The sequence below is a fragment of the Hyperolius riggenbachi genome, chromosome 9, assembly GCF_040937935.1.
Source record: "Hyperolius riggenbachi isolate aHypRig1 chromosome 9, aHypRig1.pri, whole genome shotgun sequence".
Lineage (NCBI taxonomy): Eukaryota > Metazoa > Chordata > Amphibia > Anura > Hyperoliidae > Hyperolius > Hyperolius riggenbachi.
The window spans coordinates 82701015-82725271 of record NC_090654.1 but is presented as its reverse complement, the minus strand read 5'-3'; the positions used below and the strand labels follow the sequence as shown (position 1 = coordinate 82725271).

The 24257-nt window shown below is 43.3% G+C and overlaps 1 protein-coding gene across 2 annotated transcripts in view; it reads right to left on the bottom strand.

Moving 5' to 3' along the window:
• Positions 1–799: 799 nt before the first annotated feature.
• SUMF1 (sulfatase modifying factor 1) overlaps positions 800–24257 on the bottom strand; it is a 55434-nt gene continuing 31976 nt past the window's right edge. For both annotated transcript variants that reach the window (XM_068253116.1, XM_068253117.1), the window contains 6 exons: positions 23572–23654; positions 20756–20878; positions 15657–15771; positions 14647–14760; positions 7398–7457; positions 800–1831 (listed from right to left, as the gene is read on the bottom strand). In XM_068253116.1, the coding sequence (XP_068109217.1) occupies positions 1733–1831; positions 7398–7457; positions 14647–14760; positions 15657–15771; positions 20756–20878; positions 23572–23654 (594 nt within the window). In that variant the 3' untranslated portion in view covers positions 800–1732. The remainder of the gene's footprint in view (positions 1832–7397; positions 7458–14646; positions 14761–15656; positions 15772–20755; positions 20879–23571; positions 23655–24257) is intronic.

Here is a 24257-nt window from a genome sequence, read left to right as displayed (position 1 = left end):
TTTTCACTAGAAATTGGATCGTTAGTGGCCACCTTTACTCATCAGCTCACTTTCATGGAAGGGTTTAGTATGGTCATGCTAATATCCTACCCTCCCATAAAGCTAAAAGTATTACAACGTATCATACCCTTAAACAATGGAGGCTTAATCGCCTCTTAGGCCCTCTCCAATCTAAGCAAACTCCTATGACTGAATTTATGGGTAATCCTGACTTTTTGGATAGTCTTCACCCCCCTAATTTTGCTTGGAGGTGTTCTAACGGTTATACCACTGTGTGGTCATTCTTGGTGGGTGGTTTAATTCCCGCATGGTCTCAAGTCTAAACAAGACCCAGCCCCCCCCCCCCCCACCAATGAGTGGCTTCATGGTAGGCAAATTCACAATTTTCTGACGACGCTCGCCAAACCTGGCACTCAAGTCCAACCAAAACACTTTGAGAGTGTATGCCCGAGTGATCCTATGCAAAAGGAAATGCTTTCCCTTCTATACTCAATTTTTAACAGCCCAGCCTCTGACCGTACTCATCCATAGCAGAAAGCATTGGAAGCAGACATGAGACTTACACTAGACTCTGATCGATGGTCACAATGCCTTGAAACGCTTTCTAAGGGTAGTATGCAGTCGACAAATATGGAAGTATCTCTTAAGGTGCCCATACACGGTACAATAAAAATGTTCAATTTTTCAGTTTATTCAACCAAAATGAACAAATCGAATGAAAGTTTAAAAGAATCTTTTTCGATCAAGAAAAAAAATAATCGATTATTCCTTTTTTTGTTTCAATAAAAATCCAATTGGACATGTTGGAAAAATCTTTAGATTCCATCTAATGAAATAATCGAACAAAATTATCTAATCGGAAAAAAATGTACAAATTGTTCCATGTATTGTTAACATTAGACTGCTGCATCGTGTATACTTAGTCCCGTATAGGCTGCATAAAATTGATAACTAGAGACCCGCTCTGCTTCAGAGGGTGTGAGGACCCGGGGACCATTTATCATATATGGTATTCCTGTCCCAAGGTCACACATCTCTGGAACAAAATGCTACCACTCTTAAATGCAGTTCTTCAGTGTCGTATGCCGCATGATCATAGAGTTGTATTATTGGGCCTTAAGCCGGGATCTATACAACACTCAGAGCATAAGCTCATCCAATTTATAGCAACAGTTGTCAAAACGCACATAGCAGCCAAATGGTTTTCACCTCATCTCTCTTTTTCCAAGGTAATAGACAAAATTAACCATACTCTAACCTGTGAACGGATTAACGCTATAATTTGTGTGTACATGTATTTTAAATTTTACAATTTTTTCGCGATAGTGGTCCTCTGATAACTTTCCTGGACAGAGTGAAGGGTTTGATTATTCCAACAAGCTGCCCCATACTGCAGGTAAATGGGACAAGAACTCAAGGGGTCAGCAGAATAACTACACTTTCCTCTTGCAGCATGACCCAAACTAAAACATTTTTTGGCTGGTGTTGATCTGTAATCAGTATAGTGAAAAGTCTTGGGGGCGAGTATGCAAAGATGTGGAAACTTAGATGTGCCTATACAGTGTATCCATCATTGTAGCCTCACTTATAATACGATATTAAAATCAGATTTGATCAGAGAGATGTGACTTCAAGGGACTTTTGTAAATCTTCATGTTTATAAGAATTTCCTCCCACGCTGCTCCTTGCCATATGATGGCAATTATGTGATGCCGATACATCTGGCCCTGGATCACCTGGCGTCTGCTGCACAGCGGAATCCCAGATTGGAGGCGGAGCTATCTGGGGTGTTCTGACTGCGGGCCGCACAGCGGTACCTGTAGCAGTATGACTGATAGAAAAAGGAGAAGGGGTTATCAGAATGGACCATTATACAAATATACTCTGCTACAAAGCTGCTGCAATTCTGACAACACGTTTAATCACCTGAAAAAATGACAGCAATTAATGTAAATTACAGGGGGAATATAGCCTAGGATAACAAGTGAGATGTATTTACAGAGGCCTATAGACAATATTTACTGATATACATTATTTTAACTCCCCGTTCAGCATTCAATGTAAAGTAAACCTGAGATGGCCAAAAAAGGAAATATCTGGGGCTTCCTCCTCCCCTTCAGGCTTACCGGTCCCTCGCTGTCTTCCTCCACCTCCTGTGTGTTCCGCAATTCAGCCCGGTAATTGGTGCAGTTGACCTGTACTGTACATACGCGGCCCGACCGCGCATGAGCCCAGGTCGCCGGGAGAGTTCAGCGCCTGCACAGTACTACTGCACAGGATGGGGAGCGCGTGCAGTCTGACTGGCCGAATTACAGTGCTGAATTGCGGAGGACAGCAAGGGACAGATAAGCCTTAAAGGAAACTTAACTGAACAGGGGGGTAAAGAGTTTCACTTACCTGGGGCTATTACCAGCCCCCTGCAGCAGTCCTGTGCCCTCGGAGCCGCTCTGGAATCCTCCGGTCCCCCGCTGTCACTTAGTTTCGTTTTTGACGACTCACCAGTCGGCCGGCCGCCATGCGTATTATTGGACGCATTCCCTACTGCAATTAGCGCTGTTGCGGACCGCAACGCATACAAAAACACGCGTTGCTGCATATCTATGCGTGCAGAATGCGGCAACACATATTTTTGTACGCGTTGCGGTCCGCAACGGCGCTAATTGCCGTAGGGAATGCGTCCAATAATACGCATGGCGGCCGGCCGACTGGTGAGTCGTCAAAAACTAAACTAAATGACAGCGGGGGACCGGAGGATTCCAGAGCGGCTCCGAGGGCACAGGACTGCTGTAGGGGGCTAGTAATGGCCCCAGGTAAGTGAAACTCTTTACCCCCCATTCACTTAAGGTTCCCTTTAAGAGGGCTGGAGGAAGCCCCCAGGTACGGTATGTATATATTTTTTTTCTTTTGGGCCATCTCAGGTACACTTTAACCAAAGACCTAGTTCCGCCTCCCATTCTTAATGCATATATTAGAAAATGTGCCTGAAAGCCCAAAGTATTTTGTTGCAATGCATATCTGTAGTCTTTGCACGGAGCAGATCACATGACCCCCCACCTTCCTCCACCCCCTGCTGAAAGAAATAAACTAATTGCGGACAGCGCTGCAGCTGTTATTCTCCTTTGCTTAGCGTGCAATTAAGAAATTTTAACAACCCTATATACTAGAGTATAAATCTAGAAATGTAGGTCTGACTCACTAAATAAAAGTATAGGGGTCGACCTATACTCGAGTCACAGGCAACACTGAGTAATGTGTGTACTATAATTGACATTCCCATTTGCAGCAATTTACCCAGTAGTAAGTGACACTTTCTTGATGAAGAATGCCAAGAGAACACAGGTCTAAAAGTCCTGGCCACAACAATTAACAAGGAAAGATGCAGGGGGGGGGGGGGGGGGGGGGTTACTGGGCTACAGAAAGGGGAGTGAATAATTGTTGCACTTCGGGGCCTGAAGGAGTTATTGGCTGCACTTAAAGCAGTAGGATCAGCCAAACTATGAAAGGGGAAAAAAACACATGTAAGTAGATAAATATTTGATCTACTTACATAACACATGTATTATACTGTCCACGTTTTGATTTCAGTGAATGTTATATAGTAAATTATGAGAATTCTGTTCCTGGTGGGGGCCATGTCTTTTGCCCACAGTTACGGCTAACTCGTGATGTCATTTCTGCCCTTTACTTTTTTTCTTGTCTCCTCTAATCGCTGAGTCGCCTCAGCCTTGCTTGTAAACACAAGTGAGTAGGGGATTAGGTTTCAGATAAGAAGCTGGCAGGGAAATAAAGGGAAGAGGAGGAATAGATTATAGATAAAAAGAACCCCCAGCATGCAATTCTTTGGCACGACTACTAAAGAGCCAGTGTTCCTTAAGTATGTGATAACTTCAAATCATAACAGCAGAAAAAGTTTTGAATGCAGGATTAGCATCTTTATCACTTAATACACTCAGACCAGTTGAAATTTGACTTTTATGGTGACGATACTGCATTAAGGGCCAGGAGGGGTTAATAACTGCAATACTGTATGCAGTGCAGTCAATCTGGGCTCCAAGTGCAGATTTTAATTCTTACTGGCCCCCATGAGCAGCCATTTAAGGGGCAGTTTAGTGAAAATTATTGTTTTCCATTAATCACATATCAGTTATTTAATACAGAGAGCATACGTTTCTCCATAGACCTTGTGTTAAAAAAATAGATAACATTAATTCTGCTTTTTAAGACAGCTGAGCTGCGTCATTACCGTGCTCTAAGCGACGGACTTCACTGATCGTAGCAGACACTGCAGCTGATTTATAAAGGCTGGCTCACTCACTACAGAGAGCCATGCTGTTCTCACATCACATTTAACTAGCTAAGTAAATAAAAAGGCTGCTTAGTAAGTAACTAATTAGCAGGCTGTTTTATCTATTTACTTAGCTAGTTACATGTGAGAAAAGCATGGCTCTCTGTAGTGTGTGAGCCAGCCGTTATACATCAGCTGGAGTGTCTGCTACTATAAGTGAAGTCCGTTGCTTAAGGTGCGTACACACGCACTACAAAAGGCAACGACAGGCAGTGTTGCCAACTCATCCCTTTAATTACTGACACATTAAGTTATACAGGTTCTGGGGTTATTTGCACATAATCAGTGCCTTAAAGCGGATCCGAGATGAACAAGTAACTTGTCTATATATTTTATCTAAAGTTTAGATAGTGTACACAACAAATCTAGCTGCAAACAGCTTTAATAGAATATGATTCATTATTTCTGTGATACAATGACAGCAGCCATGTTGTTTGTAAACATTACACAGAAGCAGGCTTATCTGCATCTTGAGCAAAAAAACCTAATCCCCCCTCCTCCTCACCTCTGCCTCTAAAATCTCTGGCTAGTAATACCTCCCCCTCCTCCTGCCCAGACAGCTCCCATGAGCCCTTGCTACTGTCTGAAAGTGCCTTGGCTCTCTGAAAACCTGTGGGCGTGGCTTCTTTAGTTTATAGGGAATTAGAGCATTAAAACAAAAACAAAAAAGTATTTGGCTTGAGGAATGCCCTATAAACAATAGGAAAGGAACACAATTATGCAATGAGTAAAAGTTAATCTTGAATCCACTTTAACTGCATCTACCTAGCCAAAAAACCTGTATAATTCATATGTGTCAGTAATTAAAGGGATGAGTTGGCAACACTGACGACAGGTCTGCCGGACCCTCGTCTTTTAGCTGACAGCGGGAGGACCCGTCGTTGCCTTTTGTAGTGCGTGTGTACGCACCTTTAGAGCAGCTTAGAGCATGATAATGACGCAGCTCAGCTGTCTTAAAAAGCAGAATTAATGTTATCTACTTTTTTTTAACACAAGGTCTATGGAGAAACATATGCGCTCTTTATTAAATGACTGATATGTGATTAATGGCTAATAATAATTTTCACTAAACTGCCCCTTTAACTTTGCTGGGTAGCCTTATACTTGAGTCAATAAAAAATTACAGCTTAAGAGGGTGGATTATTGGAGTCGACTTATACACAAGGTCGACTTGTATTCGCGTATATACGGTAGATGTCTTAATAAATCTAAGGTTAAATGAGGGCTCATTCTGGCAGGGAGTGGAAGAATCTCTCTAATAAAGACAGACCCGGCAACAAACACCACACTTGGAGAAAAGTAAACTCCGCTGCTGCCGGAGTTTGTCCTCCAGAATCTTTGCACACTAATGTGGTTCTTTCCTGCTACAGTTCATTCTTTTTGCTAAAAAAATATCATAAGGCTTCCTTTAGACGGGCAGCTGTCAGCTGCTCTCTCCTGCACCGCCCCCATAGAGTCACAGTCCCCTGCCGCCATGTAACACCACTGCATGTCAGCGCATGACAAGTGATCTTACAACTGCTGCAATTCAGCTGCATTTAAATTGCCCCCATAATGCATTGGCAGGCTGTAGACTGGATGCGGAACTGCTCAGTAAGCGCGCAGTTCAGTCGTCCGTCTGAAAGAGGCTTCACAGAAGTCTGCCAGCGGAAGAGGCGCTCAAGTCTACTACATTTAGCAAAGGGGCAATTATTGATGGTTTTTATTGACCTGATGAAGTGGGAGATACCAGAGAAACGCGTTGTCTGAACCTTTTGTGCAAAAAACTAGAAAATCTCAACTGATTTTTCGATTGCTACATGCGCTACTTCACCACATGAGAGGTAAGCTTACCATACCTCTTCTTTTTAATATTGTTTTAATCGATTTATCCCCATTGGGCGCCACCACCGGTTAATATCTATACTGCCAGTGGCAGAGGGACTATGCTAGGAGCTCAGTGACCGCTGCACTGAGAGTCCTTTCCACTCGGCTAAGCAGCTTCTGCCTCCTTATTCACTTGCCTTAGGATGAGCTCCTGGCATAACAACAACAACAACAAATAAGATTTGTAAAGCGCTTTCCTCCCGTGGGACTCAAAGCGCATAAGCATGGCTCCGACCATCGTGGTACAGAGGAAGAATTTTATAAATCTGGAAATGCCAGGCTAAACAGGTGGCTTTTCAGTCTGGATTTGAATAGCTCCAGGGATGGTGCTGTCTTTACTGGGTGTGGTAGGGAGTTCCAAAGAGTAGGGGCAGCATGACAGAAGGCTCTGTCTCCAGATTTTTTGAGGTGCACTCTGGGAGTGACCAAGTTTATAGAACTTGCTGATCTGAGGTTGTGAGAGGTGTGGTGCAGCTTCAGCAAGTCCTTCATGTATCCAGGGCCCAGATTGTGCAGGGATTTGAATGTCAGCAGTCCAATCTTGAAGAGTATTCTCCATTCTACTGGTAGCCAGTGCAGTGAGCGAAGGATCGGTGTAATGTGACAGTGGCAAGGCTGGTTTGTTAGCAATCTGGCAGCAGCATTCTGCACTAATTGCAGGCGACGCAGGTCCTTTTTGGGGAGGCCAACATAAAGGGCATTGCAGTAGTCCAGCCGTGATGTGATGAAGGCGTGAACTAGGGTTTGAAGATCCTCTGGGGGAATCAGATGTTTAATCTTTGCAATGTTCTTCAGATGAAAGAAGGAAGATTTAACTACAGATGAAATTTGGTTTCTGAAACTCAATTCCCCATCGATTAGTACGCCAAGGCTGCGCACAAGGTTGGAGCTGTTTATGTCTGAATTCCCAATCCTGATTGGTGTTGCTTTAGGATAGAGCTGTTTTGATGGCGGGCACTGGCTTTGGACAAACAGGACCTCAGTTTTGTCAGCATTCAGTTTCAACCAGTTATCATTCATCCATGCCTGAAGCTCAGCTAAGCAAGCGTTTATTTTTGGGGTAGGGTCTGTTCCACCAGGTTTGAAGGACATAAAGATTGGGCTGCTAGATGCTCGCTTATTAGAATGTTGTTTTTAGTAGAAAAAATGATCAGTAAAAAAGAAGAAAAGTGGAATATTAGCTCACCTTGTGGCACATATATGAACCGCCCTTTTTCACCTTGTCTTTTCCCAAGCTTGGGCCTCTCTGTGCAAAAAATAAATAACAGCTTGAAAAAAGAAGTACCTGAGGATGTATACAGACAGCAGCAGGATGTGAGGTGCAGACTGTGCAGAGGCCATTGCTTTCTTGTTATACAATATAAATATATAATATAATTTTTTATATAATATAATTTATTGAAGAAGTAAAAATATTACCAATCCTCATATCAATTCCAACACAACATATCATCATATTCTCTTCAATTTTCAAAAATTACATAATACAAAATAAACAAAAAAAATAAAAATAAAGAAACCCCCCCTCTACTCTCCCCAATCTTCAAATCAATGATCTCATAAAGAATCCAACATTATTAGACTTATTCTTCTTTAAAGATCCCCTCTACCAATTACCATCCAAAATACTAACAAAATTCACTCCATTTTCCCCATTTTACATTAAATGCTTCTAATCTATCCTTCTGCAAAGCGATCTGATTCTCCATACTCTTCACCATATTATCCCTCTCAACCCATTCTTTCATAGTTGCAGAACCCTGACATCTCCACCTAATTGGGATTAAACTTTTAGCCGTAATCAAGAGCTGGGGAACAAAAGACCTCTTATACTTACCTATAGACATAGATGTTCCATGCAGCTATACCTTTACTGGGTCCCAATCTTCACAATCTTCCCATAATTTCCCAATACAATCCAACACACCCTTCCAAAAACCCGATATTACAGGGCACTCCCACACTAAATGCATTAAAGTCCCCTTTGCTCCACACCCCCTCCAACATCTATCACTCACCCCCTACAGAGGCCATTGCTAACCTGACCACACCCCTTCCTCCAACTCCCAGACATACTATGACAGCAGTGCAGGAGAACTGCACTGACTGACTTACTGTATAGGACAATCGGAAGAGCCAGGAACATTAACCATTTACTGACATCCTAACGTATTAAAACGTCATGCTTACCGCTATTAACAGCAACATGACGTTTTAATACGTCCCGCCGCTGCTACCGCCGCTGTTTTCGTCGGGCTTCCGTGCTGGGTGATTGGGGAAGAGGACCGAACGGTCCTCTACCCAATCGCAGTGCCTGGAGTGAATGGACGTGACCGCGAACAGCCGCTACGTCCATTCACAATAACAGGAAATGTAACAATTAAATAAAGTGAAGAAAAAAAAAGTGAACATTTCCTATGAGTGTTCACTAGCGCCATCTTGTGGCCAAAAAGTATATTACACCTACAAAATACATTCATTTTCAAGTACATACAGATCTTAATAAAATTACACTTCCATCCCCCCCCCCCCCCCCAAAAAAAAAAAACACTTGTAAAAAAAAAAATCTGCTAAAAAAATAAATAAATAGTTTCCTTAGGGACTCAGCTTTCTTAATTTATATTTTATGGGGGGAAATTAATTTTAATTTATTACATAGGGGCTTGTAATTATGGCCAGAATAAAAAAAAAAAAACACAACAGAAAAATATCACTTATATTTCAAAATAATATACTGTCGCCATACATTGTGATAGGGACATCATTTAAACTGTTTAATAATCGGGACAACTGGGCAAATAAAACGTGTTTGTTTTATCCACAGGAGAATGTTTAATTTTAAAACTATAATGGTTTAAAACTGAGAAATAATAATTTTTTTCTTTTTTTTCTGTTTTTCTCATTAAAACGCATTTAGAATAAAAAAATTCTTAGCAAAATGTACTATCCACAGAAAGCCTAATTGGTGGTGAAAAAAACGAGGTATAGATCATTTTCTTGTGATAAGTAGTAATAAAGTTATTAGGGAATAAAAGGGAGGAGCACTGACAACTGAAAACTGCTCTGGTCCGTTAGGATAAAAACCCTTGGGGGTGAACTGGTTAAAGCTAGACATACATGTGTTGATAGTGTCTCAATCCAGTCAGCAAGCGATTGGCAAGTTGCACTTCTTTACCTCAGAATTTATTTGAGGATCGATTGAACCATCTCATTGTATCATTCAAAGTAGTACAGAACAATGCAGACTTTCAATTTAACAACCAGTCCAAAGATGGTTGGAAGGTCATTGATCTGGCTTGTGGGGTTCAATGGCAGATATATTGACTGTGAGTATGAGCACCTTAACCCACAGCAATCACATTCTAATTTACTGCCATCAGATCAGTGAATCATGAATTCTGATTGGTTGTTAAGCTTTACACACATGCGACCGCCATTGTCTGGGACAACACCGGCTTGGCTGATAGTCGATTAAAAAAAAAAGTCCCAACAAAAGTTAAAGACAGTGATTATCATCCATGTAGATCAATCTGTCTTGATGGATCAGTTGGAACGATAACCAGGCATGTTCCAAGTATAGTTAACATTAACAACAACATGAAGCTCATTATAGGTGTTGTAGAATCAATCTAGGGAAAGGGTGGGATGGGGGTATAGCTTAAGGTAGGATAGTATTGTGTAAAAGCTGACTTCACCCATTCATAGATGAAGCCGACTTCATTATTAGATTTATGTGAGAGCCTAAGTAGTCCGACCACCAGCATGGCCAGAGAGAACTTTAATGACATAATTATATGGGGAAGGGATGTATGGGAGTATGTTAGTGGTGCATTGCGTCAGTGTTCCCCAACCCTGTCCTCAAGGCCCACCAACAGTGCATGTTTTGTGGAAATCTACAGAGGTAGTTAATCAGCTCTGCTGAGCGACTAAATACCTCACCTGTGTATGTTTGTGGTTTTCTGCAAAACATGCACTGTTGGTGGGCCTTGAGGACAGGGTTGGGGAACTCTGCATTGCGTTAATGGTAGTATATTCTAGCTTCCGATTGCGGTAATGCATTGGAGCATTTGAGCTATGTGGGTTAAGTAGAGAACTAAACCAAGGTAAGAAATGGGAAAAGAAATAAAGGTAAGACAAGAAAGGTAGAGGGAAAAGGGATGGACGAGGAGTGCTCCTTGTAAGAAAGACCTCCATTGATGCCTAAAGGTATAATAGATTGCCATCATGTAGCCTTGATCTGCTGACAATAGTCTGGCCCATACAAATAATCACTAAGAGGCGACCATATCTTATTAAATCTAGTCAATCTGTCCTCCAATCTGGCTCTTAATTTTTTAAAAAAAATAGGATACGCCCTAGCTTATTTTTGACGTGGTCAAATGACAGGGTTCTAGAATTCTAGGCGTTAGTTTTGTTGCAATAAAAATATAATTAATAAGGGTATTTTGAGTAAGGGATAGTTCAGAGTAGGGAAGACTTAGTAGGGTGTGGGTGGGGGTCCTAGGAACATTAACATGCAATAGTGATGAAATCCAGGTACATACCCTCATCCATAATCTGCAAACTATTCTACAGGACCACCTTAAATGAACGTGTGTGCCCGGGGCGGAGCAACCTCTAAACTAAGTTTCTGCCTTAGTTGTATTAAATTTTGCCAGTTTAGACGGTACAAGATACCAACGATTATAGCACCTTATAATTGATTTCAAGCAGATCTGCGTTGATTGAGGTAGTGGGAATATTATCCCAAATAGCGGAGAGTTCTGTTTGGTCGATGGCAATATTTAGCCCAGTTTCCCAGTTCAGTATGTATGATGGTTTTTGACGTAGTATGGCCAAGTGTGAGTTCTCTATAAATCAATGAAATGATACCTGGAGAAAAAGGATCCGTATTACAAACAGATTCAAATGCTGTTTTTGTCAAGGGGGATGTAGTGTACGAGAGATGATGCTTAACAAAATGGTTAATTTGCATGAAGCAAAATGAGGGAGAGAAGACCCGAGGCTGACGAGAGGTCAAGGATTCTCGTCAGTCTCTTATCAATTCACCATTGATTGAGTTTCGGATTATCTAATGCAGCAGAAGTCTGGATTACCTATGAAAGATGCTAGCGGGCAGTGGGGAGAGAGTACCTTAGCGGAATATTTACAGGATTCCCATAGTTTGAGTGAGTGCTTAATTATGGGGTTGGAGATGGTCCTTCTACTAATAGGGGGAGTCCAAAGCAAATTGTTTACTTTTAGTGGATGTATTAAGTGATTTTCTATCTCTACCCACAATGGCGTATTAACTTCAGTATGCCAGCTATTTGAGCCGCTAGATAATAATGGTGAAGGTTTGGCACTCCTAGACCACCTTCTAATTTCAAACGGTATAGATAACTCCTGTTGACTCTGGGCCTTCTAGAGTGCCAAATAAAAACATTTACCTTTCTCTGCAGGAGAGTTAAAGGGACACTATCGATTAAGATGGTTTTTTTTTCAATTGAGATAGGAAATGTTTGGGAAATGCTGCTAAGTAAAGTTGTATTCATTTCACTGCTTATCTATTCGTTTACGGTTATCTAATTTCTTTCCCATGTTTCTGACGGCAGACTCAGCCATGAGGGGAGGGGGAAAATTCCCTCACAGTGTATCTGATAACTGTGTGTGCAGAGAGCTCAGTCAGAGACAGGCAGAGCTTTCTCTTACAGAGAGCAGAGGAAATGTATCTTATGTGCAACATAAACATTTGTAATATTGTAGTGTGTGAAACCTGATTTCAAATAATCTGCTTCAATATTACACTGTGCTTAGCATGTCAGACTGCAGAGATTCATACCTAAATCTACACACAATGAATTAAAGCTTTTGCCTCTGATATTTAAAATGAATAGTAGGAAAATGTTAACACAGCTACTTAGACATTATTTGTACGCTGTCATTTTAGAACACTTAGGCAATGATAGCATTCCTTTAAGGTTGCAGGGGGAAGAGGGGCAGGAAGGACGGAGCTTTATAGTTTAACGTTAGTGCTGTTAAAGTAAATTTGTTCCAATCCCAACGTGCAATTTTGGCCAACCATCTGCTGTCCTGACATCGTGTCTGTCAAGATTCGTCCTCTCTTTCGAATTTCAGCTTGTTGTTTTGTATCTATGGCAACATCTCTTTGTGGAAAGTGGTGATACTGCATTCACCATTGCTTCACCATACCTTCAAAGTTTACCAGCTGAAAGTGTTGTTTCAGCAGATACTGGTCAGCACAGTGTAAGTGCTATAGTATGCAGATGGTATACCTGCTGATGGTATTTGGTGGCCTACAATCTGCAGACTAAACTGTAAACCTATGGAAAACAGTTTGCATAAGAAGGTGGCAGGATTTAATATAGCTTTGCCAAAAAGTCCATGAACACCTCAGAAGATCCCAAATCCAGGTTGTAAATATCAATTCGCAACAAGTTGAAGGCTTACAACCTCTCCCTCCTGCCCAGTGTAATGGGCCAGCCCCTCATTATGATGGATAGAGGTTTGTATGGAATTATGAGATGTGGTGTGGTATGTGGGTGTGTTTGGGGTGGGGGAGGGGCATTTGAGCTCCATCTGCATGCAAGATTGCATAGCGCATCATGGAACTGGAGTCACATGGGTTCCACAGGGAAGGACTTCTGGGAAAGTGGAAGTACATGCTGCCACCTTCTGATGTCTACTGTGGCCTCGCTAATGCCAGTTAGTGGTACTAAACACAATTTCCTTTTAAGTGCAAAAATTAAATGTGGCCACACACCATGCAATTTTTTTTTCATTTTGATTCGATTCGAGCATTCCGATCCAATTTTCGGATTGATTGGAAGTTTCAATCAGAATCTTTGTGGTACCACACACGTAATTTCACGATTGCTGCAATTTTGGAATAAAAGATCGTATACTCCCAAAAAAATTGTTGGTTAGGAAAATCGAAAAAAAATATGAACTGAATAGTTACATACAATTTCAAAATCCATCACACACCAAGTCTTGATAAAATTGGTCTGAATTTTCCAACATGTCCAATCTAAAAAATAATAATAAAAAAAAAGAACAAAACTGGAACTTTGATCAAATTTCTCGATTGAAAACAAAAAATGGTTGCGATTTTTCAGGACAACCGATCGTATTTATCAAATTGGTGTAAAACTGGATCTTTTAATTGCATGGTTAAGGCTAGAGGCCCACTTGAGTCATTTTCTAGCTATACTTTGGGATTGCCAACAATCTCTGACGATCCCAAAAAAACACTACGCCGATTTAAATGAATGAAGGGAAACCCACAGGAGGGATTGCAATTTGTCCAAATGGCAATTGCAAGTCCTGCAGCATTTTTGGAGAGATTAAGCTCCAATGCTAAAAATAGGATTTTGCAGCAGCGGATTTGTCGGCGACCCTCGTGTTTAAAGGGAACCTAAACAGATAAGAATATGGATGTTTCCTTATAAAATAATACCAGTTGCCTGACTCTCCTGCTGATCCTGTGTCTCTAATACTTTCAGCCACAGCCCCTGAACAAACATGCAGATCAGGTGCTCTGACTGAGGTCAGACTGGAATAGCTGCATGCTTGTTTCAGGTGTGTAATTCACCCACTACTGCAGCTTAAGAGATCAGCTCGACTGCCAGGCAACTGGTATTGTTTAAAATAAAAAATCCATATCCCTCTCAGTGTAGGTTCCCTTTAAATAAAGTTTTAAAGTGAACCATAGGTAAGAGTGATATGGAGGCTACCATATTTGCTTCCTTTTAAACAATATCAGTTGCCTGGCTGCCTTGCTGATCTATTTGGCTGCAGTAGTGTCTGCACAACACCAGAAACAAGCATGCAGCTAATCTTGTTAGATTTGACAATAATGTCAGAAACACCTGATCTGCTGCATGCTTGTTCGTGGTCTATGGCTGAAAGTATTAGAGGCGGAGGATCAGCAGGATAGCCAGACAACTGGTATTGCTTAAAAGGAAATAAATATGACAGCTTCCATATAACTCATCTCGGGTTCACTTTAAGAACCTCCCAGATCTCCCGAGGTCTGGCTTCCGTCGCCTGATCTCACCCCCCTAGCACAAGATATCATCATAGCTTCTCTATTTGAAGATAGATAAGCAGGTATGACCTCTTGGGCTACGGGGCGGGGCTATATCTCAAAAGTCGGCAGAAATGAACCTTGTGAGAGCCGGTAAAAAAAACAAACCTGCAAATTGGAAGGGGTTACTATTGGCATAAAATTGCTCCAGGGATCGCTGCACAGTGGGCCCTAATATCTTAAAACCTTTCTCTTCTCAGAACTATTCTGGGGGCTTGGGTATGGTGGGGAAGGGTAAGAATCTCTGCCAGGTTTTTATTGCTTTCTGGATCTACAATAGAAAGAACTTCACCCCCTTGGCATTGGTCTTATGGGTGATCCCAGCCACAGAGCGTTATGCACTCACCGGGTTGTGCACCTCTTCTGCTGAGTGCTGTGTTGTCCACCAATCTGCTGTCCACTCCCAAGCGTTTCCCACCATATTATAGAGCCCATAGCCATTGGCAGGGAAGACAGTTACCTGAATAAAAGAGTGAAGGATCAAACAAGATTTTCAGAGGGAGAAATACAGAGTGACTTGTGGGAGAACTCTAGTTACACATATGACAACACCCTGCAAAGCACATTACTGTCTACTAAAAACAGAAAACAAATGTACAAGTTTACACTCCCGTGTGTCCAAAAAGTTGCACCCATAATGAATTACAGAAGAACAGTGGGCAAAAACATGCAAATCACTCCTTTATGTAAACAACAAGATTGCGCCACCATGGCGACATATCAAAAGTTTATTCAAATCACACACATGCAGGGAAAACCTACCCTGTTAAGAGTAGAGTAAGCCTGGAATTGAGGTGAACCACCGAAGCAGGCGCTGTGGCCAGAGACACCGCACAACCTCAGTTACAGACCAGGAACGCACCTAATTCCCGCGCTGTCCAACTACCCCCACTGAGAGGTCACATGGTCACTAAGTGTTTCGGGGGGTGCTCCATTCATCAGGTGACTCTCCTGTGTCTGGAAGTCACCTGATGAAGGCAGTGTACCCTGAAATGTGATGTCTCAGTAGGGGTGGTTGGACAGTGCAGAAGCAAAGATGAATAGTGGCATGCTTGAATTCAGACTTCCCGGGTCAGCGGCTGATACGGAGGGGACCCCGAGAGACTGCCTGAGAGCGGAGCAGCCTTTTTTAAATTGGAAGATGTATACTTTAAGCAAAATTAGTAAATACATATCAGCACAAAGGTCACGTAACTGGCATGTTTCAAACAACAATGCAAATGTCAAGCTCCGAACAGCTCTCAATTCAGGCTTCTTAAAGATAAAGTAAGGGCATCAAAATAAATGTTACTCAGATTAGTAAATCGTTTTATTTTGAAGTTTTCAGCTCAGGAGAGTTGATGTAAGCAAACTTACAGGGGAGGTCTTTACATATCCATCCTCTCCAGTGTTTGTGTAGGGAAAGTCCCCCTGCCAGAGGTTGGCAAAATGCTGCCCTTTAGGCTCCAGCTTGTTCCCCCACGGAAAGATCCTGTAGAGAGACACAATAATAATAATAATAATAAACCTGCAAGAAACCACGTGAAGACCTCAGCAGCGCAAGAGGTACAGCAAACTGGAAACCAGGCATATGCTATAAAGGGGCCAGAGGGTTCTGTGCATATGCTCCCCCACTACATGCAGCAGATGTTTACCAGCACTCATCTGCAAAAAAACATTGCTAAAGACCTATTTTCAGAATCCAAAATGCAGGTCTGTGTGCCTGTTTCCAAAACTCATTCAGATAATCTCAATGTTTGTGTTCTAGATTATCTCCCCCAGCCGTGTGGCCTGCTCTATTACTCTGCGTATTTCAGTTGTTCACAGCAGGTGAAGTAAATACAACTCCTGCACAAGAGGCATATGCAAATAAATTTTTTCACATTGTTCCTGTGGAACTCTAGAGTGGGTAAGGAGAAAGGGGATTTCTGACCTGAGTTTTCAGAAGCTATGCATGCCATATCTTGGTGTCAGAGAGCATATAGCACATGAGAGGTCTGCATCTTCTTATACTACATGTAGTAATAGGCTATTGAATTTGAAATCGGCCCTATTGAAAGCTGCACAACCTCAGCTCTGTGACTGGAGATGCACTTTAGATACTGAAGGACAAACATTGATCCAGGACAACCTGAAACAAGCAGAAATGTGGAACTGCCAGTGGCCTATTAACGATACAATCGTGATTGTACAATCTTACCATTTCTATGTAATGTGAGGGACTACATACTGTATCCATTTAAAGTATATTCACACAGTTTACATTTCCACTACAGCAAAGTCCCTGTTATCCAGAACTCTGGCAACTGGAAGGTCTCAACTAACTGGCATGCCTGAGGGGATAATGAAGACTGTGTTTTGGGGGTTTTGTAGGCAGTGTTCTCCCCAGGCTCTTTTAGCCAGGTGCTACAAGGTTTGTAGAGCACCCGGCTGTCATCGGCTCACTGGTCGTGCATTCTGTCATCTCGCCCCACCCGGCTACTTTTTCATGCCACCCAGCTGTAAAAAAAATTTTGGGGGAGAACACTGGTAGGAATTAAAATACTTACCGAGCCTCCAGCGATGTCTTCTAACCTACCTGCTTTTTAGGCCAGTTGCCAGCAAGCCCATGTATCCAGCATCAGGCAATCCCCGCCGGTGCCGGATACCAGGGACTTTGCTGTACATATATTTGAAAAGATTGTGCAATCAAAATTGTATTATTGATAGGAACCTTTACAGCAACCCAGCAGGCCTGGCCAGCGAGGTACTGTGCCTCTGCCTGTGCCACTGACTCCACATATTACAGGCAAGAGAGGTGCAGAGAGAAGTAGTGTAGTGCCACACACTGTATGAACTCTTCCAGAGCTGCCATAGTGCCTAAAATGGACCTGAATTTAGAACTTCCTCTCTGCTCTAAAAGATAAGCAACAGCATAATGACCTTTACAGAAAATCATTTCGTTGTTACAGCTTACAGAACTCCTGCAATAAAATCTGCAGTGTGTCTGTGTCCTGCTTTCATGGAAGCAGACATAGGGTTAACATCCTGTGTTTACAAATTAGCTGCTCTGCTGAGGACTGCTGTGAATCCTGTGCTGACACAGAGATCAAATTACAGTTGTGATTAGTCACAGATTAGGGGGAATTACACAGGCTTAACTCTCTAAACACACACAGGGTGGATTCATCTGTGTTTTCCTTGTGTCCTGTGCATGAGTTCAGGTCCATTTTAAAGAGAGACTGAAGCCTTTCAAAATGCCCCTTTTTATGCTGCAGGCTTCTTCATCAATATAACCCAAGCTGATTCGCCGCAGGGACGCAACAGAACGAGGGATTTATACCCCCCAAACGCCAGGGCAAAATACCACGACTTTCCGGGTCTTGGATTTTGCTGCCGGGGGAGGTAGAGCTTTGCACTGTAGCGCTGCCTCCATTCCAGTCAATCTGCACTGATCGCCACCTCTCCATGCCCCTCTCAGTGAAAGAAGACTGAAAGACTGAGAGGGCCGGAGATCCGTGGAGATTGACGCGAGTAGTGGCAAAGCTACTTCCCAAAGCTCTGCCTCTACCCGGAAGGAGACCCAAATCTTCCCCCAGGAATTTTGTGGGAATTAAGACCTCATTCTGCCTCCTCCCCGCAGCGAATCAGCTTACGTTATAATAATGAAGAAGCCTGAAGCATAAAAAGAGGTATTTTGAAAGGTTTCAGACGCTCTTTAAAGTGAATCTAAAATGCATTGAATTTAACTTGCCTGGGGCTGTTTCCAACCCCCTGTAGTCCTTTAGGTCCCTTGGCATATTGCTTGCTTCTGCTCTTATACCCATTTGAAAGCTATCCAATTGAGCACTGTCATGGGGCCCTGGCACTGATCATGCTCCTGTAGCCAGGCGCATTCTGCTCACTTCCAGTTGGTTAATCTTGTGACTGCGCACGTACAGACCACTCCTGGCCATGGGAGTGCAATCAAGGCCAGGGCAACGCATGCACAGTAGCCAACAACAAAGCTCAGTTTGACGTTTTCAGTAGAGTCTGAGTCACAAACCTGGAACAAGATTGCAGCCAGTGGAGTGAGTAATCTGCATCCTTATTATGGGTCAGTGACTCTACAATATTAGAAGCAGAGGATTTACACTGCAGTTGATTGTTTAAAGTGTACCAGAGCTCAAAAATACCTGTTTGTGCCTTTGAGAAAGCGGCAGTAGCTGCGAAACGGCTGTTAGGCCGGGATTGCCACCCTTCACTCTGGTTTGTCTTTAATGCCTACGTGACGCAATAAATCCTTAATAGCAGTACCGGTGCTCCATTTTCAACTTCTTTAATCTTTTGATGGAATATACTTCTGAAAGGTGAGCACGGCAACTGGAGGAGCGTGCACGTGGAGTCTGTGATCAGCCAGCATCTGGTGCCAACCCTATATTTCTTCTTTAATAAATCAAAAATAAAAATATTTTATACATACCTGGGGCTTCCTCCAGCCCCATCCGCCTGGATCGCTCCCTCGCTGCCATCCTCCGATATCTGCAGCTCCGGGAACCGGGTCCTGTCACTTCTGTCAGTCTGGGCCAGTCTAACATAAGAGCAGCCGCTGGAGAGATACGTAGAGGGCGCACTTCTCCTGCATAGACTGGCCGCGATGACGGAAGTGTGGGGACCCGGTTCCTGAAGCTGCGGGCAGCGGAGGACGGCAGTATGGGAGCGATCCAGGAGGATGGGGCTGGAGGAAGCCCCAAGTATGTATAAAATCTTTTTATTTTTTCAGCTCTGAGTCCCTTTAAGTAACATTTTTTAAAAAGACGACACCAATGACTGCAACCATATTCCTCTTATTAAGCTTCCATAATAATGTCAATATTCTGTGTTAAAAATAAAAGCAGGTAGGTGATCAATTCTTCCCGGTAACACATAAAATGCTATTAGCACCGATCGATGTAATTAGCCCGTTCGCAGTGATCTCTTCCTGTAACGTGGGGAATGTGTTGCTATTTTTAGACTGTCGGCATTCAAATACAAATCTGTTCTGTAGAAGTGGAACATCTTGTTAAGGACAAAAAGAGCTTTTATATAATCACCTGCTGCTGGGAAAGAGGCAGAGCATTATCTGACTCTGCACAGTGGCTCATATCACCAGAACTGACCGACGCATCGCCGAGTCGTACAACATACGCAACACAAAGAGAGCGGCACCGCGTGCAGCAATGTCACCGCTATAGAAAGGTTACCAATCCTATCCTATATTAGAGTGCATACACTAATGCAGAGACAGATCATCCACATGGCAAACCAAGGCAGTTGCCTAGGGCCTGGAGAGAGTCGAGGGGCCTGGTGGATGCTAGAATCCCCCCCCCCCACCACCACATCTTATTAAAAAAAGGCCAGGTGACCATCAGCAGTGGGCAAAAACTGCTATCTTACTGCGCCTAAATTAGGATTTCTGCTATAATTAGCTGGTGACAAGCTAATTATAGCAGAAATTCTAATTTAAGCGCGGTATGATATCTGAATCAGCCTTACTTAAGTTGAACGGGGGATGGGTAACCCCCAATACCTCAAACCAGCTGCTGAAATATAGACTTAAAGGTGCAAATACCATACTGTGATTATACAAAAACTGCTATCTTGCCTGGAGCCCCATTCCATCTTAATCCTTTTCTGCATGAATGCCTTTATTGGTCAATAATACGCTGCTAAATCCCGCATTCATTATACGCTCCTTCGAACGCGGTCAATCAAATGCACTTCCTCCTAATTTTGATTGGTTGCATACAGTTTGCACGACATTTTCATGTAAGTTGGAATTATTAGCATCTCACTGACCATATCTATTGGCAAGACATCACTTCTAAAAAGAGGAATACTCACCCAATTTCAGCTGATTTTTCTGCTGTGGCTGCCTACAAGCCTGCTTTCCACGGAAGCGGCCAATCTGCAGTGTTGTACTAGGCCCGCCTCTTCCTCAGTTAACCCCTCCCCCCCTCCACCTTCATATTTCTATCACCATTATAGACTGGTACCCACGCTGTGGGTGGAGCTGCCCACAGCTTAGAAACATCACATGCAATGACATCAGCACGTGTACACACTGGGGGAAATGCAAGGAGAGGAATGGGCCCATGTTGAGCCCAATGTAGCCCTGTCATTTGGTGATAGAGGCAGGGAATAACAATAAGGCTTGGTTCCCACTTGCGATGGCTCAATACAGCCCATTGTGATCAGAACAGACCACTTCAGTGTCCACGCCGCTACGTTTTTGTGTCCAGAGCAGATGTGTTTCCACCATTGGTTTCTATGGGAAACGTGTGCGCTATCTAGTGAAAACGTAGCAGGTTGGGACTTTGCGTTCTGTTTACTGTAACACAGCAAATGGATCTGTAAAAAAAAATAGCAAGCGGAAGCACAAGCTATTTCTAGCAATGGATCCGTTTGCATTGCCATCGCTGCAGAAGGGTGCACAGACTTTTCCCTAACATTGAACATAACCGAAATCCTGGTCTCACCTGTTCTCCAGCCCCCCTCGGCAGGCATACTCCCATTCTGCCTCAGTTGGGAGGCGCTTCCCAGCCCAGGTGCAGAAAGCGACTGCATCATTCCAGGACACATGGAGGACCGGATGATCCATCCTGTGATTAACAGAAAATAATGAAATGGATGAACTTTAGAACTTGTGAACCAAGATTATGTACTTTCAGTTTACAAAGCTGTATGACATAAACAAGAGATCAGTCCATACATCACTATCTAGAAACCTGAATATCCAAGTGGGTAAGCTGCATTGTCAGTGATGTCACTGATTTTTAGTGAATGGGCACGCTTATAATCTGTGATGTCACTGGTCTGTGATGAATGGACTGGCTGCATCCTCAGTGATATCACTGGCCTCTCGTGAATGGATAGGCTGCATTATCAGTGATGTCACTGGGCTCTCGTGAATGGGTGGGCTGCATCCTCAGTGACATCACTGGCCTCTCGTGAATGGACTGGCTGCATCCTCATTGATGTCACTGGTCTCCAGTGAATGGATGGGCTGCATTCTCAGTGATGTCACTAGCCTCTAGTGAATGGATAGGTTCTATTCTAAGTGACATCACTGGCCTCTAGTGAATGCATAGGTTGTCCCCCCTTGTAAGCTTCTACCGACACTGCCAGTGGGTGAGTTTGAACAGGGTGGCTGTCTGACTGTTGCTCTGTCATCAAGGATCTACAAGAGGCAACAGGGATTGAAAAAAAAAATGTATGTATGTATGTATGTATGTATATATATCTATATCTATCAGAGCAACAGCCAGACAGCGACAGCCACCCTGTTCAAACTCATTATTACCTATAACTTTGAGGAAAGGGAAGGAGGCACAGACATTATAAAAAATTCTGCTGCAGAGGGCTTTAAGAGTTTAATACAGTAGAACCTTGGTTTGCGAGCATAATTAGTTCAGGAAACATGCTTGCAATCCAAACCACTCTTATTTCAAAGCAAATTTCAGCAAAGGAATTAATGGAAACCCAGTTGTTTTGTTTCACAATCCAAAAACTGTTATAGAAAAATAGTATAAAATAAAATTGTAAACAAGACTTTTACTATAATTAACAGAATCACTGTCTTCTGTCGGCTCACCCTAACCTTTTTTTGTGTGAGTGTGGCTTTAACAAAGAACTTATCCAGTGACAACGTTTGATGATTTCATGGAAATGTGACTTTGCACAGTCCCTACACTCAGATTAAGTACAATCAAGTACAATTCTGCAGTGCCAAAGGGAGAAGAACTATTGGTTCAGTTGTGATGATGTGACATGTATACTTTTTTGCTTGTATATTAAAAGGTTTGCTTGTTTATCAAGTCAAACATTTTTACTTGTATTGCAAAGCGCTCTTAACCACTTGAGGACCTAGCCTTTACCCCCCCCCCCCTTAAGGACCAGTGCTGTATTTTCAGATCTGTGCTGGGTGGGCTCTACAGCCCCCAGCACAGATCAGCTGGCATGCAGAGCGATCAGATCGCCCCCCCCTTTTTCCCCCCTAGGGGGATGATGTGCTGGGGGGGTCTGATCGCTTCTGCATGCTGTGGGTGTTGCGGGGGGGCACCTCAAAGCCCCCTCCACCGCAGGATTCCCCCCTCCCTCTCCTACCTGCTACCCCTCCGGTGATCGGGGCTGCACAGGACGCTATCCGTCCTGTGCAGCCAGTGACAGGCTGTCCCATGTCACATGGCGGCGATCCCCGGCCGCTGATTGGCCGGGGATCGCCGATCTGCCTTACGGCGCTGCTGCGCAGCAGCGCCGTACAATGTAAACAAAGCGGATTATTTCCGCTTGTGCTTACATTTAGCCTGCGAGCCGCGATCGGCGGCTCGCAGGCTATTCACGGAGCCCCCCGCCGTGAATTGACAGGAAGCAGCCGCTCGCGCGAGCGGCTGCTTCCTGATTAATTAGCCTGCAGCCGGCGACGCAATACTGCGTCGCTGGTCCTGCAGCTGCCACTTTGCCGACGCGCGTTATGAGTGCGCGGTCGGCAAGTGGTTAATGGATACCTGAAGTGACATGTGACATGATGAGATAGACATGTGTATGTACAGTGCCTAGCACACAAATAACTATGCTATGTTCCTTTTTTCTTTCTCTGTCTGAAAGAGTTAAATATCAGGTATGTAAGTGTCTGACTTAGTCCTGACTCAGACAGGAAGTGACTACAGTGTGACCCTCACTGATAAAAAAAATTCCAACTATAAAACACTTTCCTAGCAGAAAATGGCTCCTGAGAGCAAGAAAGAGATAAAAAGGGGAATTTCTTATCAGTGAGGGTCACACTGTAGTCCCTTCCTGTCTGAGTCAGGACTGAGTCCGCCAATTACATACCTGATATTTAACTCTTTCAGGCAGAGAAAGGAAAAAAAAGGAACACAGCATAGTTATTTGTGTGCTAGGCACTGTACATACACATGTCTATCTCATCATGTCACTTCGGGTATCCTTTAAACCAAGCTACTCACAATCAAAGGTTTTACTGTAGTTGTAATAAGTACTGAAATGACTACTACTACTACTACTACTACATTTTTTGTGCTAGTTTTGAAATTGATCACAGAGGGACTGCACTAAAATCTTTTTACGTGAAGCCAGCATAACATTCACCCTTATATAAAATAGTGAGAATATTTATAACTCCAATGTGTTGGTTGGAGTTCCACTTTGACGTCATAAAAACTTTCATTGGATGGGGCTTCTACAAGCAGCCAATCAGAGACTGACTGCAGCATCTTCAGCAGACTGTCCACTGTGAAACCTCTTGATGGCCAATTGCCAAATGCCGCAACACTACCTCTGAGAGATGTCCGAGTCTGGCCCCTCTGGATGCCTCCAGTCTGCTTCTTTCACCGGGAGCCACCAGGGTGCAGCCGCAACCTAAGAACAAAAGAGGACAGCGATGTCACCAGGACTGTGTCTCTGCCTATCAGCAACAGCTCGCTCAGATCAGGCGTGAAGACGACGTGTGTCTCAGCAGCTGAACAATCTTCTCTACATGTGAAGCAGAAAAGGCCCCGAAGCTACTCTCTGCAATTCAAGTACAAGAAAGAGCCACTGGAATGATTCAAAGTGAAGATTCTCCATCTTACGCTGTGCTTACAATGCAGACGCACGGCACTTGTAAGTGCAAATATGTTCATGATCTTCAGGCTTAGTTATGCAATCAGAGACAATGGGCTATTGGGACTGAGGGATAGCGCAATAATGTCCTTTCTGTACCATGTCACTGTCTCTGTGTTTGGGAAAAAAACGTGTTAAAATGAACACATCCCCACGTCCCAGCAGAATAATACCATAATAATTGCTCTTCATCTAATTAGCACAAATGATAATTAGCCGAGGGATGCGACGGCCACTTGTGTAAAGCGCTGCTAATCCAAATTCGATTTGTGCACGGAAGCCGCAGACGGGAACTGGAGGCTACTGGAAAATGTCATGCTGGAAATAAAGGTTTACTTTTAAGTGAAACTCTAGCCAATG